Source organism: Ochotona curzoniae, unplaced genomic scaffold, assembly GCF_017591425.1.
Source record: "Ochotona curzoniae isolate NIBS_2020 unplaced genomic scaffold, NIBS_Ocur_1.0 contig_523, whole genome shotgun sequence".
NCBI lineage: Eukaryota > Metazoa > Chordata > Mammalia > Lagomorpha > Ochotonidae > Ochotona > Ochotona curzoniae.
This window is the reverse complement of record NW_024466459.1, coordinates 25,269-42,460: the sequence shown is the minus strand read 5'-3', so window position 1 is coordinate 42,460 and position 17,192 is coordinate 25,269. Positions and strand designations below refer to the sequence as shown.

Below are 17,192 nucleotides of genomic sequence, written 5' to 3'. Positions count from 1 at the left end.
CAGGAGCCTCTTCCGGGTCTCCCGCACGGGTGCAGGTTCCCAAAGCTTTGGGCCGTCCTCCACTGCTTTCCCAGGCCACAAGCAGGGAGCTGGAAGGGAAGCGGGGCTGCCGGGATTAGAACCGGCGCCCATATGGGATCCCGGGGTTGCAAGGCGAGGACTTAACCACTTGCGCCACCGCGCCGGGCCCAAGATGTTGGTTTTAAAACAAACTTTCACATTCTGCAAACAGGATAACCATCACTCTCAGAAATTCCTAAAATTCATTTACATTTTATTGCATCACTAGTTATATATGCCACACTGCATGGCTAGTGATCAGTGTCATAATTATCAATCTTTCATAATGTGAAGTTTACTATAAGTAGTAATATTCTAATTAAGTAGTATTATTTGAAAATTATTTGTACTTAGTTCTGAAATATGAGTACTTTGAGTATAGGCCCACCACTCCTGGATTTCAAAAGATCTTAAAAAGAAAAGGAAATCACATTAAAAGAGTCTCAGGAGACATTGGAAGTCTATATATGCCTCTCACACGACCCACTCTGTAACCTGTCTAAACCTTCTCTAACCAGGTCAATCTTTCTAGGTAAACTTCACAACATCACACTATTGTCTTCACTAGCGTTAATATTATGTTTCAACTGACATTAATTATTTCCCTTGTATTTTAAGTTTTACATGTATCACTTTTATATAAACTACAGCCTAAATTTCTGAGACTGGTAACTTGCCATTCGGAAAATTGTTTCCACAGTATCAAGTAAAAATGGTATATACATATGATGGAAGGGAAAAAGGAAAGGAGAAAGAAATGTGTGTAGGGATGAGAGAAGGCGATAAACTACTTATCTAAAGTTCTAAAATCATTAAGATAATTAAGCAGACTAGGCATGAGTCAGGACAAATCTTGACAGGAAAACATAACTTCATAATTTAATGATCTGAATATCAGAAAGTCGGTAGGCCTTAACTTCTCGGATGAGTCATACATCATACAAGCTTCTCCAGAGGAGGAAGCAATGTGAGAAGTCTTTTACCCTTAACTGACGATAGAAGTGTTTTTTTAACTCTTTCAATCAACCTGACCCATCAGTGAACTTGTATGAATAAACCAAGGGAAATAAAGGGAACTGATGAAACCGGGCTGTCCCCTCATGCTCCAACCATAAATTTTATATGCGTGTATTTCATGCTTACTGGGTACTACAGGATAAAACAGTGCATGGAAGGGAAGGAAAGTCATGCCGTCTTGCAGCTTACATTTTAGTCTGAGACAGACAATAAAATAGAAAAACAAGGGTCAAGAGTCGTGGTACTTAGAGTTCAGGTAACACATCCCACACTGGAGTGTGAGGCACTGAGTTCCACCTCCACTTTCAATCCAGCTTCCTACTCCACACTTGGGAAACAGCAGAGGATGGCTCAGGAACTTGAGTCCCTGCCACCCATGTGGGGTACTTGGATGGACCTCTTGGCTGTTGGCTTTGATCTGGCCCAGCACCCACTACGGCAGGCGTTTGCGGAGTGAACCAGCACACAGGTGATATCTCTCTCTCCCCTTATCTGTCACTTTTAAATAAACAAAATTAAAAAAAAAAAATTAGAAAAAATGGGGCTGGCATGTTGGTTTATCAGGCTAATCCTCCACTTGTTAGTGCAGCATCCCATATGTGTGCAGGTTCAAGTTCCAGCTGCTCCACTTCTGATCCAGCTCCCTGATAATGTGCCTGGGAAAGCAGTGGAGGATGGCTCTAGTGCTTGGGCCCCTGCACCCACAAGGAAAACCAGGAAGAAGCCCCTGAATCCCAGCTTCAGATCAGCCCAGCTCTGGCCACTGTGCTCGTTCTGGGACTGAGTCAGTGTATGGAATACTTCTCCCTCCTTCCATTTCTATCCATCCTCTATCTGTAAAATATGTTTTTCAAACAAAAATATTTTTTTAAAAAAGGAAAAAGTTGTATATTGTGTGTGACAAGCAGTAAACGGGGATTGGGAAAGAAGGAAAACATTAAGTGTGAGCTCAGAAAAGAGATGCTGGGAATAAAAAGTTTGGCCAAGGAAGACATATCTGAGAAGACTTTTGAGGACAGATCTTAAGGAACTGAAATGGGACTGATGAATATTTTCGGGGAAAAGCATTTCAACCAGCAAGAACAGCAAAATCAAAGATACTGAACCACTGTGGTTACTGTGAAGAGGCAAATCAGATGGCTCAGCGTTCTGGAAGCTAGGTGAAGAAGGTGTTCATAAATGTGTTAGGTCCGGAAAGTAAGTACCAACTCCTCAGGCTCTGCCACAAGGACAGCACTGGACACTTTGTGAGAAGCCATGTGGGCAGTAAGGAAAGAGGAAAATGTCCTTGGAGTGGATTTAAGAGGAAGGAACTAAAATCGGAAACAGTCTGGGTGGTATTGTGGCATAACAATAAAGCCATGCTTGCAAGGCAGGCATCTCAGATGGGGCCCTGGCAGGACTGCTGCCCTTCCATTCCAGCTCCCTGCTAATGCATCTGGGAAACTAGCAGAGGATGGTCCAATTCTTGGGTCCCTGGGAGACCCAGAAGATCCTGGCTCCAACGAATGCCACCATTTAGGGAGTGGAAAACCAGCAGGCAGAGGATCTCTCTCCTTGCTCCCTCTAAATTCTGCCTTTCAACGAATCTTTTTCTAAAAACCAGAAACAGAGTAGACTCTTTCCAGGAATTCTGCTCAAAGGAAAACAGAAATAATACAGTGACTGGATGGGGACTTGGGGTTCTGGACGTCTACGATGACAAAAAGTCTTCGTGGAGGGTGACCATGTGTGCCATCCCTCCGAAGAGAACTTCTCTTCTCTCTCTCTCGGGGTACTCCCCTCACAAGTCACACACTCACTTCTCCCAATAGGGGCCACAGATGCCCACAAACGGCAGCTGCTGCCATTCATGACAGTACGAACCACTGCCATGTACATTGCTTAGAAAATACAGAGAGAACGTCTACCCAAGAAGGAACTCGAGGCGAGGAGAAGTCCCCCAGGTCCCCCTTGATGAAGACAACGACTTCGTAAGGAACAAAGTAGGTGGACAGGGAAACAGCAGCTGCCCCGCAAGAGGGAAATACGCGGAGTGGCAGACGCTTTAGTTGAGAGGGCTGCGAAGCGTCCCAATCACCACATTGTTTGAGAAGCCACTGGTGAGTGCCAGTCGCGTCTCTGTCCCTTTTACTGTCCTCCCCAAGTCACCTCTCTGTTCCTTTCTGGAATCTTCCTTCACGGACTCTCTCACACCACGTTCCATTTTCTGCCCTTAGCCCAAAGACTCTTCCCTGCCATCCTTTCAGCAGGTCTCGCCTCCACACCGCTGTCCCCTAAAGGTCCCACTTCCTGCCCCCTGAATCCCTCGAGCGGTCTGTGGCTCCTCAGAGTCCACCGCGCCCCTCAGTCCTGAAGGGCTCGCTAGGCCGCGTGGTGCGACCACGGGGAACTCCGCGCTGCGTGGCCCCGCCCCCACGGTCACCTGACCTGGCCCGACGCTCCGCCCACTGGCGCGGCGGCCGCCCCCGCCCGGCTCTGGGCGGCGAGCTGGGCCGAGCTCAGCGCGGCTTCCGTGCGCACTGGGCTGCGCTGCGGCTGCGCCCGGCTGCCCCACCTCATGGGGGTCTGTGACCTCACGTGGCCGGCACGGGGTGCCCTAGGCATGGGCTTTTCCACCGCTGCAGCTACTGGCCTCACTCCTGGCCCGCTTCAACTTTCTCTTCCACCCTCTGGAAACGTTTCATCCTTCTGAGTCTTCCTCTGTAGCTCTGTCAAGGGAAGACACTTGCCAATGTGTAGATGATGCTCTGGCAAGCGAAGAGTGTTTTGAAAGTCCTGTATCTTTTCTTGACAACCTATCCTTGTGTTCACACTTGAGTTATTCTAGCCTGAGTTCTCCGTTATTACTATGCAGAGCACAGGGCTTTAGAGACACCTGGTGGCAGTTCCAGTCCTGTTTATCAGATGCAGCTGAGCAAAACGCTGTGTTCTAGGAGTCTGAATTTTCTCGGGTGTTGGGAGAAATTCGGTCAGCGCATGCGAACTCTCCACATGAACCCAAGCTGGGCTGATCTGAAGCCAGTAGCCAGAAGTTTCTTCCTGTTCTCCCACATGGGTATAGGGCTCCTAAGTTTTGGGCCATCCTCCACCACTTTCCCAGACCACAAGCAGGGAGCTGGATGGGAAGTGGAGCTGTCTGACACAAACTGGCACCCATATGGGACACTGCACTTGTAGGTGGAGGATTAGCCAGTTGAGCCATCCTGCCAACCCCAGCAGAATCACACATTTCAATAAAGGCCAGCAATTTACAAGGGAGTAATGGGCAGTTTCCCTCACTGACCTCACTTCCTTGCTCTCAATCTTATCCCCACTCCCCTGGAGTGGCCCCAGCTCCAGCAGATACAGCTGTCTTTCTGCTGCAGAAGGGCCAGGGCTGGGAACGGGGAGGCAAGGCTAGGGGTGATGGCAGGCGGTGCGGGGGAGCTTTGAGGGTGGTCTTGTCCCAAAGCTACCCTGTCATCTGGAAAGTTCACTGTCTGTCTACTGGTTCCTGGGTTGTGGTTCCTGTGGGCATGTGTCCCAGCTATTCCTGCCAGCCAGGGCAGGAGGCTGCTTGGGGCTGTGAGGAGATGATAACCAGAGGTCCTGAGTGCGGTGGGCACTGTGGCGGAGTACTCCCTATTAGAAAGTTCTACACTCAGATCCAGTTCCCCCTGCTCACACTGTTGCCTCCTGCCCCAGCTCACGGAGTCCCCCGGAGCCCTCTGTCATGCCTCCTCTTTGCTCTGGCACAGGTTTGAGGAGTGTGATGGGGTCTTGGGGCTCCTTTTTGGAAGGGGAAAAACAGACACCTCCCAGAGGACCCTAGTCTCCAGCACCCCCAGGACAGAGGTCCAAATCCTCAACGCGCTCATAGTCTCCACTGCATTCTAATCGCCCTCCCCTGCCCAGCTAGAACACCTGAACTTTCACGAGTGAATGCGACTGTATGGACCTATCTCTCTCTCCCCCTCCATGGCCTCTTGGAATTCTTGCTAAGTCAGGGTGGCTGAGATAAGCCATGCCATCACAGAGGACTGGGTTGAAAGATAGGGGCTCCCCACCAACACACAACACAGGTGTGAGGGAAGGGACTGCACCAGGCTGAGTGTGGGAGCTGCACTGCGCTGAAGAGGCAATAACAGCACTTGCCTCCCACTCCTAGTAAATAGCGCAGATGGGAAGAATACACACAAGAGACATTGTCTTCTATTGAATCTTTATTTTGTGCTCCTGTCACTTTTTAAGATGTGTATCTATTTTATTTACTTAAAAACCAGAGAGACAGACATAGGGCGAGACAGACATGGGGCGAGAGAGACAATTCTCCCGTTCTGTTTCCCACCCACTTGTCACTCTCAAATGTTCCCTGCCTTTTGCCTGACTAAGCTCCCTTCCTTTTTCCATTCAGAAATTCCACTTATTTTTCCACACATACTAGCCATCATTTCTTCCATTCCATCCTGTCCCATCCTGTCCCATCCTGTCCTCCGACTGTCCTCCAGTCCTGCCCCCTGCATGGGTGACACTTCTTTCTCAGGCTTCTCAAGCACTAGGATAAACCTTCAGAGGTGCACAAGGCGTGCAGCAGCGCCCCTGGCAAATCCCAAGGGACCCGCAGAAGGACCCGCCCTGCAGAGGGTAGCCAGGGAGTCTCTGGCCGAGAAGCCATTTCAACACTGTGGTCAGTTTTCCTGGCACAAAACCGAGTCACACAGCCTGGTTATATCTCTGCCTCTTTGTTCATTTCGCTTCCAGCCACCTGCGTGCCTCCTCAATCCAGCCCTGGGTTAGGTACTGGCTCCAGCAGACAAAGTGAGGCCACACGGAGCTCCTGGCCCCTAGCCCCGGAAAAGGCAGATCCCCTAAGATTTTGTGTAAGAATTGCCGCATGTCTACATGTCTACAGCAAGCACCACATCACTGCCCAGGCCCCAGCTCAGCCCAACCCATATCCTGTCCCCACCACCCTCCAAGCCAAGGAGATGCCTCGTACTGTCAATGAAACTGGACTGCTGCTTGACTCTGGGCCTCAATTCCAGTTCTGGCAGCTCTCTACCTTCCCGGTTGCCCACTGTGGTACTCTGCTCCCCACTCGCAACTGGGCTCCAAATATAAATTTTTGATCTCTCAATCACTCTTCATTTGCAAGCTAGTGTAAGGTTTGAGGTTACAATGGTCAAATGGATAGGATACAACCCTTGGCTTTCTTGTTTACTAGCTGAGCAGCCCTGACAAGTTACTTAACTGCCTAAAACCTCAAAGTCCACATCTGGAAAATTAGTAAGTGAAAATATTTGATGTAAACCACTGAGCACAGAAACATGCTTATAGTCAATAAATAACCAATACATGTGAGTTCTGTGCCCTCTATGCTGAAGTCGCAGTTTATATCCAAATCCTGGCATGAGTCAGCATGCTCATGGCTACATCACCATCTCCCCGGGCTGACATTGGCTGAATGGAAGCCAGAGGATGCTGTATACTATGGGCAGTGTCTTTGCTGGTTACAATGAGCCCAGCTTCCTGGTCAGGTTTCTGCCCTGTGCCATCCAATGGGTGGATCTGGTGACTGACTTTTGAGTTTCACTAGTGCAGCTCGGGTTGGTTTCACCCATCATGTGTCTAGCTCAAGTTGCAGAGCATGCATCCCTCTTAACCCTGGGCCAGTGTTCCTTCACCTCGAGGCTGTGGACAAATCCCAAGGGATTTAGGAACCCTTTGATGTGCAACACTTGTGTGATGAACAGCCTTCCAAGTCAACTGTCCTTATATTTCACCAGCTTCTCAAATGTTTCAGATCAGTGGCTCCAGGAGAATTTTCAGGTCTAGAACCCTGAAACGCGGTCTGGGCCACAGGAACTGAGCACTCAAAGTAATGAACATTCACCACGCCCACTGCTCTCATCACATTTGCCTGCCCCACACTAGGACCGGTGCCAGTCCAGTGCCAGTCCCTTCTCTAGTCTCCTTGCCCTGCTAGATAACTCAGGCCTTTTATCTCCATAAGCACCCCTCTGAGAAGGGACACATTTCAGGGCACCTGGGTTCCGCCTCCATGAGCCGTGACCTTTGGGTGAGTCACTGCACCGCCAAGGATCTGTTTCCTTACTCTTGCAACTGGAAGATCTAGCCACATCAGCAATCCTCTGACGGGGCCCCAAGGAGGCCCACTGCAGGCTTGGGGCAGCTGGAATCCCGCCCGGTAGCTCCTCGGCCAGAGCCAGGCTGTTCTCTGCAGCTGCAGGCACTGACCTCCCAGGAAACTCTGTGTGAAAGGCAGGAGAAGGCTGAGACGGCTGTGGAATTTCTCAATGTCTCCCCTCCCAGCTGTGGAAAGTTCTCTGCTTTTCTTTTTTTCTTTTAAGATTTCTTTTTTTTTTTCTCTCTCTATTTCTTTGAAAGCCAGAGCTGGGGGAGGGGGAGATCTTCCGTTTACTGGTTCATCCCTGCCCAAGATGACCAGCCTTGAGCCAGACCACAGCCAGGAGCTTCTTCCGGGTCTCCCATGTGGGTGCTAGGGCCATCCCCCCATCCCATCCCATGCTGCTTTCCCGGGTCATTGGTAGGATGGTGTAAGCCAAGCATGGAGCCCCATATATAACAGAGGCCTGCATCATAGCAGGTGGCTTAACCTGCTCTGCTACAATGTCAGCTCCAGGTCTCTGCTTTTCTGAGAGTACCAGCAAACTCCCCAAACTGGAAGTTCTCCTCAAAAGTTTACACACTATGAATTCTGAGAAGGGCAACTCCGGACTTAGGATTCCTAGCTCCCTTTCACAGGCAGGCAGCCAGGTAGGGCCAGAATTTCCTCACTCCCCATAGCATGGTACCTGCCCCTAAGTCGCTGTATGAGAGTGGCCACTCACACACGTGTGCCCATCCACGTACATGTGCCCCTCACCAACATACATCCACTCACCCACATGGATCCACTCACCCACATGGATCCACTCACACACATGGATCCACTCACCCACATGCATCCACTCACACACATGCCTGCACACACTCTCTCTCTCTCCCTCTACACACACACACACACACACACACACACACACACACACACACACACACACACAATAACCTTAGAGAACACCACAATTCATTCATTAGTTTCAGAACGACAACTCCAAGCCTGGTCAGACTCAGAGAACGGGCCAGTCTTGGTGGGGTTGTTTATTCACAGAGAGCGCAGCGGGCCTGTGAGGTCCTTCGGGCCGGACATGGCTGAATCGGGGCCTGTGGCTCAGCAGAGTCACTCAGGGCCTCTCGCCAACTCACCCTGGTGAGGCTGAGGGGGCCGGCCGGGCACCTGAAAGGCAGGGCTCCCTTACCACTCTTCCATGGAGCCTTGTAACTGCCCAAGCCTGGGGCCAGAGAAGGGGTAAGGAGGATGGGGTGGGGAGAGGGGTGGGGGCCCAGAGTACAGGCCTGGCTGGCTCTGGCCTTGGGCTCCCTCACCCACACAGGCTTGGACAGGAGGCCCTGGGATAAGAGCCAGGAAGGGGGTGGGAGACAGGAGGGGAGAGGCTGGGTGTGGGGCTGGAGCCCTCCAGGGCAGGCGATGTTTTCCTTTCCCCTAGGCCTCTGGGAGGCCCTGGAAGGGGGCAGGACGGGAGGCTAAACTCACCCAGAGGAAGTTGCTTCAGCCAGACATGATGTGCTTCACAAACGCTGGGAAGAGGAAAAGACAGCAGTGGCAAGCTCAGCTGCTCTGCTCGCTACCCCCGTTCTACCCACAAGCACTGCCCACCCCCATCTGGACATAAGAGCCTGAACTCTGCTGTGCCCTCTCTCCGTGCTGACCCTTGACCTGGGGGTAATGACCTGCAGTCTTCCCACCCACCCCTACATCCTGGAGGAAGTTGGCAGTACCACCACCTTACCCCCGAACCCATTCCCCAATCAGATGAGAAGCCAGGGGCTCCAAGGTCTGGGGGCAATCCAGTCACACTGCCAGCATCTCAGGAGCTCTCCCACACTACCCCGTTACGCTAGGATGTTTCCTCTCAGGCTGGCAGGAATGCCATGTACATCTGGCAGCACCCCCCGCCCCCGCGCCAGGTCTGTATCCCACAGCTCCTGGACATGTTTAACTCTAGCTGTGACTGCCCACCCAGCCTTGGTGTCTGATACCTTCATAATTGATGCAGCCATTCGCATCCTCGTGGCCAGCTAACACCTGCTCCACTTCAGCCTCAGTCATCTTCTCCCCTGGGATGGAGATTGGGAGGCAATGGTTCTTAATCACAACTGACAAAGGAGGGTCAGGCAACACCCAAAAGCCCCCAAGTCTGAAGAGCTAGGACTCCCTGGACCCACACAGTGGTGTGTACTGAGTACACCCCCCAGCCCACACACACACAAATACTTTGGAGGGCTATGTCAGGCGTCTTGAGGCCCTGCCTGGTCCCTGAAGCTACTCCCTTTACCCAAGGGTCACCAGGACTCCAGTGACTGAAGCACAGACAGGACAGAGCCCTGAGTCCCACCTCTCAGTAGTAACCCCTGCTCCACCAGCCTTCCCTCCCTTCCCTCCCCTTCCCTACCCAAGGTGGCCAGGACATGGCGAAGCTCAGCGCCCATGACTGTGCCGTTGCTCTCCTTGTCGAAGACTCGCAGCCCTTCCACAAAGTCCTCGAAGGTGCCCTGCTCCTTGTTGCGTGAGATGTGCTGCAGGATGGGCAGGAACGTCTCGAAGTCCAGCGTCTTGGCATTCATGTCTTGAGGCAAGCATGGGACAGTCAGAGACAGCAGCATGAGCAGGCGCTAGGCAGCAGAGGGACTTGACACATGTGACAGACACAGTCATAGGAGTAACTGATATCCCAGCAAGTGTATTTAATTCAGCTGCTGCTGCAGTATCAAAACTTAAGTTGTTCTAAGATATTAGTGTTTCTTTATTAACAGCTTCTGGGAAAAGTGTGTGAATGAAATTGGCTGAATTTCCTGTGCACACACAAAATACTCTGCTTGCTAAACGAATTTGAAGACTACAAATCCCAACATTATTTTTAAGAACTCAGCATAGGTTCCATTTCTGCACCCTGCTGCCTGGAGTCATTCTGAGACAACCATTTTTATCAGTTTGCAATTTCTTTTGACTAGCTGCCTTCTTCCACACTATAGTCTGTCAAAAGCTATAGTGCCATCATGTAGGCCACCCACGGACACTCCAAATCTCAGCATTTCTTTCTGTCACAGACACCCAGGAACCCTCCAACATGCAAGTGGCCGACGTCATCTTCTGACTTCCAAGAAGTGTGGCTAACTTGGGCAAGAAGGGATGCTCCTGGTTACCAGGCCCTCTCCTGCCCACACTGGTCCCCCTGCACTGGTTCCTGCAGCAAGAGAAGAAGGGGGCCAGAACTAAGGCAGGGGAGGGACCAATGAGAAACCTCTCAAACTGGCCCCTGCTGGGAGGCTTCCAGTGCAGGTATGCTTGGCGGCCCCCCTGGGGCTTACACCCTGAGAACAAGGGGCTGTGTGTCCTAGGGCAGCTATTAACTTCACTGCCACATGACACAGATGTATCACCCATGGGACACACCCAGGCACCGCTTTCTAAGCATTTTCCAAACAGCCCATGGGTTTCAATGCAGACAAGGGGCACAGACACAACCAGAGATCCAGCCTTGGATCTATTCTAACGCCTGTGAATCACTTGGCAACATCGAGACACAGAGACACAGACCATCATCAGCAACAGAAGGGTCACAGGGCACAGGACTGACACGTCCCCCAAGGGCTGCTGGACTGGGAGTGGGAATGGGCACTGGCTGTCGCTTCCAAGGCAGCCCCACAGTCCATGCCAGTGTGCCCAGCACCTTGGTTGAGACTAGAGAAAGACAGGGAGCAAAAGAAGGTCACTCTTGCCCCCACCCCATCCCAGGAGCCCCCAACCACACAAGGGACACTGCTCCAACAAGCTGAGCCAATAACATACACAGGGAGAGGGAGTTGGGATGAAGCATGAACAGGAGACAAGTGATGGTAGAAGTCTACAAAGTCTCCCTTTATTGTTCCTTTACCTCTCTTATAGACACTCCCCCCAACCAAGGCCTAATTTAGCCAGGAAATTGGATATAGATCAGTCCAATTCCTCTAGGTGTTTTTAGCTACAAGCCCAGTTCCTATTCCTGCCCAGCCCAAGAAGCACTAATCAACTCCTTAGCCCACACAGGAAATGGCACACCCAGACCACCCTCTTCAAGGGCCAACTAAGTGCTGAAGCTTCTGGAAAACTCACAATGGAACTAAGATGCCTGGGGAGGGAAGCCTGGTCCTGGAGGGATGAGGGGAGAAGCAACAAGCCTGATGAGGATGAAACACAAGGACCCTGGGGAGCACGGGGCTGAGGCCACCTGCACTGACCTTCAGGTTTGGGCTTGCCCAGCACACGCAACACCTCTGTGTTGGTGGGGTTCTGGCCCAGGGCCCGCAGCACATCCCCACACTGTCCGTACGTGATCTTCATCTCGCCAGTTGGAGTCCGGTCAAACAAAGAGAAGGCCTCTTTGAACTCTGCAGAGAGAAGACCCAGCTACAACTCCTGGCCCCGAGTGGAGAAGGAGCTGGGACCCATCAGCCTCCACCCCAGCTCAGCAGCACGTCACTGTGTTTGTACAAAGCATTGCGGCCACTCTCCTGGGCTCTCCACTCCATCACCTGACAATGGAACAGGTGGCCTGGTGCCTGCACGGCCCATCCCAGCACTGCACTGGGATCTCCCCTATAAGCTGGCTGCCACATAATTCAAACGTTTCCCCTGCCTCCACCCTCCCGGCCCACACCTGCTTCGCTGCTGTAGGTGAGGTTCCTGACTGTGGATAATGGCAGAGGGGTCAACACTGCACCCGCAAGGGAGGGAGGAGTCCTGGCCCCTCATCTTGGCTCCACTGCCTGGAGGAGGCTGGGGTGACGGGGGAGCCTGTTTCCTTGTCACATCAAGGAAGTAACAACTGCACTTTACCTCCTCCTCGTTCCTCAAAGGAGATGGCAGTTATGTGAGGCACTGGGGACAGGGACAAGACCATGATCACTGCTGTCTGTTACAGGCTGACCAGGAATCCCAGGCCAGACAAGGTGACACTGTGGCAAGCTATAGAACCCTGGCTCTGCCTTGAGTTAACAGCTCTGGGTGGGGACATGAACCCCAGGACAGGCTCTGGCTGGATCACCAGGCATGCCAAACACAGAGCCCAGCACATGGCAATTAAGCTGATGAACAGCAGTTAGTAATCTGCCTGCTGGATCTGCAGCCAGCTCAGAGCTGCAGGGAGGACCCCACAGAGACCAGGCTGGGCATCCAAGGGGCAAGACCAAATGAAGACATCACTCTGAGTTTTGCAGCCAACCCACCAGTAGGAAGCACTGGACCAGAACCGGCATTGGAATTACCTTCTGCTGCACACAAAAAAGTGGTTGGCTAAGCAGATTAAACTCATAAGCCAAAGGAGAATGTGTGAACTACTTAGGAGAAAAGACACTCTCGATACTTGAGAAATTCTTATTTTCTTAGAGAGTATACCTGGATTATTTTCAAATCATTCCATATATCATAGTAGACACCCAGATCTCAACTTCTAACTCGTTATTAAACTTTAGATAACTTTATGGGGACCTGGTGCAATGGCACAATGGCTAATCCTCCACCTCCAAGTGCAGCATCCCATATGCATGCCGGTTCATGCCTCAGCTGACCACTTCTCATTCAGCTCCTGTTTATGGTCTGGGAAAGTAACAGAGAATGGCCCAAAGCCTTGGAACCCTGCACCTATGTGGGAGACTGGGAGAAGCTCCTGGTTCCTGGCTTTGGATTGGCTTAGCTCTAACTGTTGCAGCCATTTGGGGAGTGAATCAGCAGACAAAAGCTCTTTCTCACTGTCTGGCCTTCTCTCTATAGATCTGCCTTTCCAATAAAAATAAATCTTTTTATGTAACTTTATATGCCATAATACCTCATGTCCTTCACATTGTTGAATGACCAACTTCAAATTTCAGTTCCATCACTTATTGGCTAACAAAGTGAACTTGGGCAACTAAACACTTAACCTCTATTAAACTCTTCCATAAATAGTACCTACCTTGTAGGTTCTTTAGGTGATATTCAAATGAATAATGTTTTTAAGCACATTAAGTATGATGTACATTAATGTATACAGCAAGACTGAGAAACTGAACAGAGGGAGAAGAGTTGTTGATAACCATCACGGGTACACCACTGCAACCACTGCAGCCACCTCTCTGTTGGCCCTGCTAGGGGGTGGGCATCTTGGCCAACTTCATGACCAGGGAGATAGAGCTAGAAATGGTAGGAAGGCTTTCCAAAGTGAGAACAGAAGCAAGGGCTTCCAAACAGCCTGGACAGGCTTTTAGGGTGATGGGGAAAAGGCACTGATATTGGCTGGTAGCAGCTCTGGAGTCAGATTGCCCAAGACTCGTTCCTGACTCCACCACTGCCTGCCATGTGAGACTGGAAATCGGAAATGACTTGTCCCCCACCTCTTCTTCCTCCTTCCCCTCCAGCAAAGAACACCAGGGACCGGGGAGGATATTCACACTGACCTTCAATCTGGTCCGCAGTGAAGTCTATCTGTGGGAAGAGGAAGAGAACAATGAGGCCTGGATCTGCCCACAGCCCTTGGTGGGGAGTCAAAGCGCCTTGCCCTAGTCTGGCCGCTTCCAACTATGAGAGTGGAAGGAGTCCCTGCTGAAGGGACACAGGCTGACAGCTCTAAGGCAATGCAGCCTCCCCAGCTCTCTCAATACTACTTGTTCAGGGCTGGCTCTGGGTGAGACAAAAAAAGAGAGGAAGAATTATTCTAGGTAACTTGAGAAGCTGTACTGAAGCCCTAGTGAAATTCCTTTGGATTTGAGATAAAGTCCTCATGGCCGCCAGCTGAAATCACCCACACCTTCACCTCTTTGACCTCTCCCAGACCACAGCCCCCAACAAGCTGGCCATCTCCACTCCCCTCCCGCGTACACCCACCTTCCAGTCAGCGCTGATTTGAGCTCCACTTAGTTCCCTGAGCCCTTTTCTCATTCCACCTTATGCCCTCAATACTCCATGTCCTTCTTTTGCACTCTGGTCCAGCAGGAGTAATTTGCGTAGGCCCTCCAAGCTTCCCAATCATTTTCCATTATGATTGCCCTGTCTCCTTCAAACCAGAGTCTGCCCAGTGCCAAGATTTTGCTTCTGTTCACTAAAATACCTGATATATAACAGGCACTCCAAAAGTAAGTGTTGAATGAAGGAACAAAGTTTGGATTTCTTCCACAATACAGAATAACTCAATGCTGGGTACAGAAAAGTGGGAGGCTCTGAAAATGGCTAACAATGACCAAGTATGAGTCATCATTTTAATTTAAGATCCTGCACTCCTCCATGACCTCACTGTCCCAATTCAACCCACCCAACTCATCCCCTCCCCACTGGCGCTGGGTCCCCTGCTTCTTCAAGTCCACCATGCCTGGGACAGCTTGCACTGCACCCATTCCATCTCTCCTCCCCAAAGTGATTTCTGTTAAATAGGACCCCTGGGGTTGTGGGTATGGTCACTCTGGAAGAGGAGCTAGCTGTGCCCATGAAGGGCCAAAAGTGATCAGCAGTTAAGACGTAGAATGATACGGACTGGAAGACAAGATTGCTACCGGGCTGAGAAATTGGAGAGGAGGTTATATGGAGAAGCATGATGGGTCTAGGGGAGGGTGCCTGTCCCATGTCCCGAGGCAGCAACTAGGTTCAGATGCCAGGGGCTAGGTGTGGCAGCACACTCACAGGCATGCACGGTCCTCCATCAGAACAGATCTGGCAGAAGGGTGGGGAGGGAACTGTAGGCAGAGATTACCGGCTCATGCCAGGCTCGACTCAGACAGAGAGTGACAATCGACCTAGAACATTTTCAGGTACTTTCAAGTCCTTTCTATGGCCTCAGTTTTCCCAGAGAGAGCCCTGACTAGCCTCAAGAAGGAGGCAACTGAGTCCCATCTCTTGGCCAAGCCAGTTGTGCTTAATGCCTGCCCCTTTGGGAGGATCATCAGGGCTCAACCCCAGGACCTTAGTATAGGTATCGAAGGGCCTGGCTGCTGGCGATAGAGGCACAAATCCCAAGAGGGCTACCCAGAGCTCTGGGTTTGAGTCTCCCTGCCTGCTTATCACATGCCCGTGTTCCACCTGGATTCTTCACCACCCCCAGCCCACTCCTGAGGTTCAGCTCCCCAGGGGCCAGCCACTCCCAACCCGTTATTAATAGTAACCATTTGTCCACTTCCATTCCCATGCCAGAGCTTAAAACAACTCCTGTGGAGAGCCTCTGACTCCTCTCTCTGCAGCCCACTCCCTCCCAGTTCCATTCTTACAACAGCTGGGCCAAGCAGCTGCAAAGTTTAGAATGATTGAATCAGTGGGCAGGGCCTACAGCAGCTCCAGGGGGAGGAATGTTCTGGTGTGAGGGGAGCCAGGTGGGATAGAGGCTTGAGCTGAACAGACAAAAGGAACCAGGCTGGAAGGAAGTTGTCAGCCTAGGATGGGCAGTCCTTGGCATCCTAAATAGGTGCCATAGGAGGGCCCCGCCTGCACAGGGAGGAGAGGGACCCAGGATCGCTTCTCCTTACCTAACTCTCCTTTCCCAGCTGCCCACATCCCTGTAAGAGGTGCTGTGGGTAGAGCTTTAGCCAGACCCCTGCGTGCAGGGAAAGCATGTCCTGCCTGGCAGAAGCCATGGTCATGTGCCTGCACACTCCTCCGAGTCAGCACAGCCTCTTTCCTTTGTTATCATGGACTCCATCTTCCAAAGGTTGGGAGTTTGGTTGGTTCCACTTCAACCATTTCCACTGGACAAACCTGGATGGCTGAGCACGGCCTCCTGAACAGAACACTGAGCTGTTGTTGAGACCTGCACCCCAAGCTATCCTGCATCAGACCCAGTACCTGCTCCCCTGACCCAAGGGACTGGGATCTAGAGCAGATGTAGGAGTCCTGGTCCCAGTCCCCATGCAGTCTGACCTTTGGTTCTAGCGCAAATGGGATTCAGAGTGTCACCCCATCCCATCCCACTACCTGAGCCTCACTTACCTTTACACTCTTGGGGTCAAAGGCAAGCTCCTTAGGGGGCTCGGGAGCTGAGGCTGGGGCTGGGGCAGCAGCTGGGGCTGACTTGGCTGCCTCCTTCTTGAGCTCAGGCTTCTTGGGAGGCATGCTCTCGTGGGATCTTAAGTGGAGATGGGACCTGTGAGAGAAACGACAGACGTGGTGCCTGGCAGATGAGATAGGAGCCTGGGCCACCTCCCTCCCCTTTTATCCTGTGCAGGAGCCCCCACAGAGGGGTTGGGGGAGAGCAAGAGCAACTGCTGCTGACTATAAAAGGAAGAAACACCAGCAGGGCACAGCTGACAACTGGGTATTGTCACCAGGGATGGGATTACCACTGCCCCCTCCCCTAACTCCTCATTCCTCCTGGCCTTCACCTCTGGGACAGGCTGACACCCTCCTGCCAATCACTGGACACCCACAGGGGCAGGCAAACAGACCCTTTCAAAATTGGCAACGCAGCCAGAGAGATGAGCCGACTTGAGCACTTGATAACTCTCGCCCCAAGCCCAGGGGAGGCCGAGGCTTTTTTTAGCCCCTCGGAGCAGAGGCGGCCCACTGCACATTCCTTTCAAGTCAAGATCCTTTAAGCTGACAGCCACTTTGGGCTCTGGACTTTGCCCAGAGGCTCAACAGTCCAGCATGGAGCCCCAGGGAAGCAGCTGGCCCAGCCAGCCACACTGTCCCACACCTTTCCCACCCACTGGGACAAGGTTTCCATTTGCCAGAGCAGACATCTCAGAACTCCACAGATCTCAGATCCCAGCTCCATTCGCTGCCCTCAACCACAGTCATTCACACAATAAACGCTGAGTACTTAGCAGGTGGCTAGGGCAACGTGAATGAAGAGCAGAACGGAACCAAGCATTGGCTCTTACAGGATATCTAACTCATTTTGTAGCCTGGATTGTGTGTGTGTGTGTGTGTGTGTGTTTGTGTGTTAGAGAGAGGGGTGGGGAAGAGAGAGAGAGAAAGAGTGTATGTGTGTGTGGGGCCCATCAGGTACTAAGAAGCACTATTCACATAAAACCTC

The 17,192-nt window shown here is 51.7% G+C and overlaps 2 protein-coding genes across 2 annotated transcripts in view; both read right to left on the bottom strand.

Annotated features, from left to right (window-relative positions):
* Positions 1-3,309, bottom strand: part of EFCAB13 (EF-hand calcium binding domain 13) — a 191,792-nt gene extending 188,483 nt beyond the window's left edge. Inside the window, exon 1 of the mRNA XM_040989343.1 lies at positions 3,229-3,309. The gene's annotated coding sequence lies outside the window, so the exon portion shown is untranslated. The remainder of the gene's footprint in view (positions 1-3,228) is intronic.
* A 4,865-nt stretch (positions 3,310-8,174) lies between these two features.
* On the bottom strand, positions 8,175-16,659 carry LOC121162400 (myosin light chain 4-like). Its single transcript, XM_040989384.1, has 8 exons — positions 16,537-16,659; positions 16,145-16,298; positions 13,633-13,660; positions 11,440-11,589; positions 9,615-9,788; positions 9,202-9,279; positions 8,696-8,739; positions 8,175-8,377 (listed from the first exon to the last, which is right to left on the bottom strand). The coding sequence occupies exons 2-7, from the start codon at positions 16,265-16,267 to the stop codon at positions 8,711-8,713; spliced, it is 582 nt and encodes a 193-aa protein (XP_040845318.1). The 5' UTR covers positions 16,268-16,298; positions 16,537-16,659; the 3' UTR covers positions 8,175-8,377; positions 8,696-8,710.
* Positions 16,660-17,192: the final 533 nt, after the last annotated feature.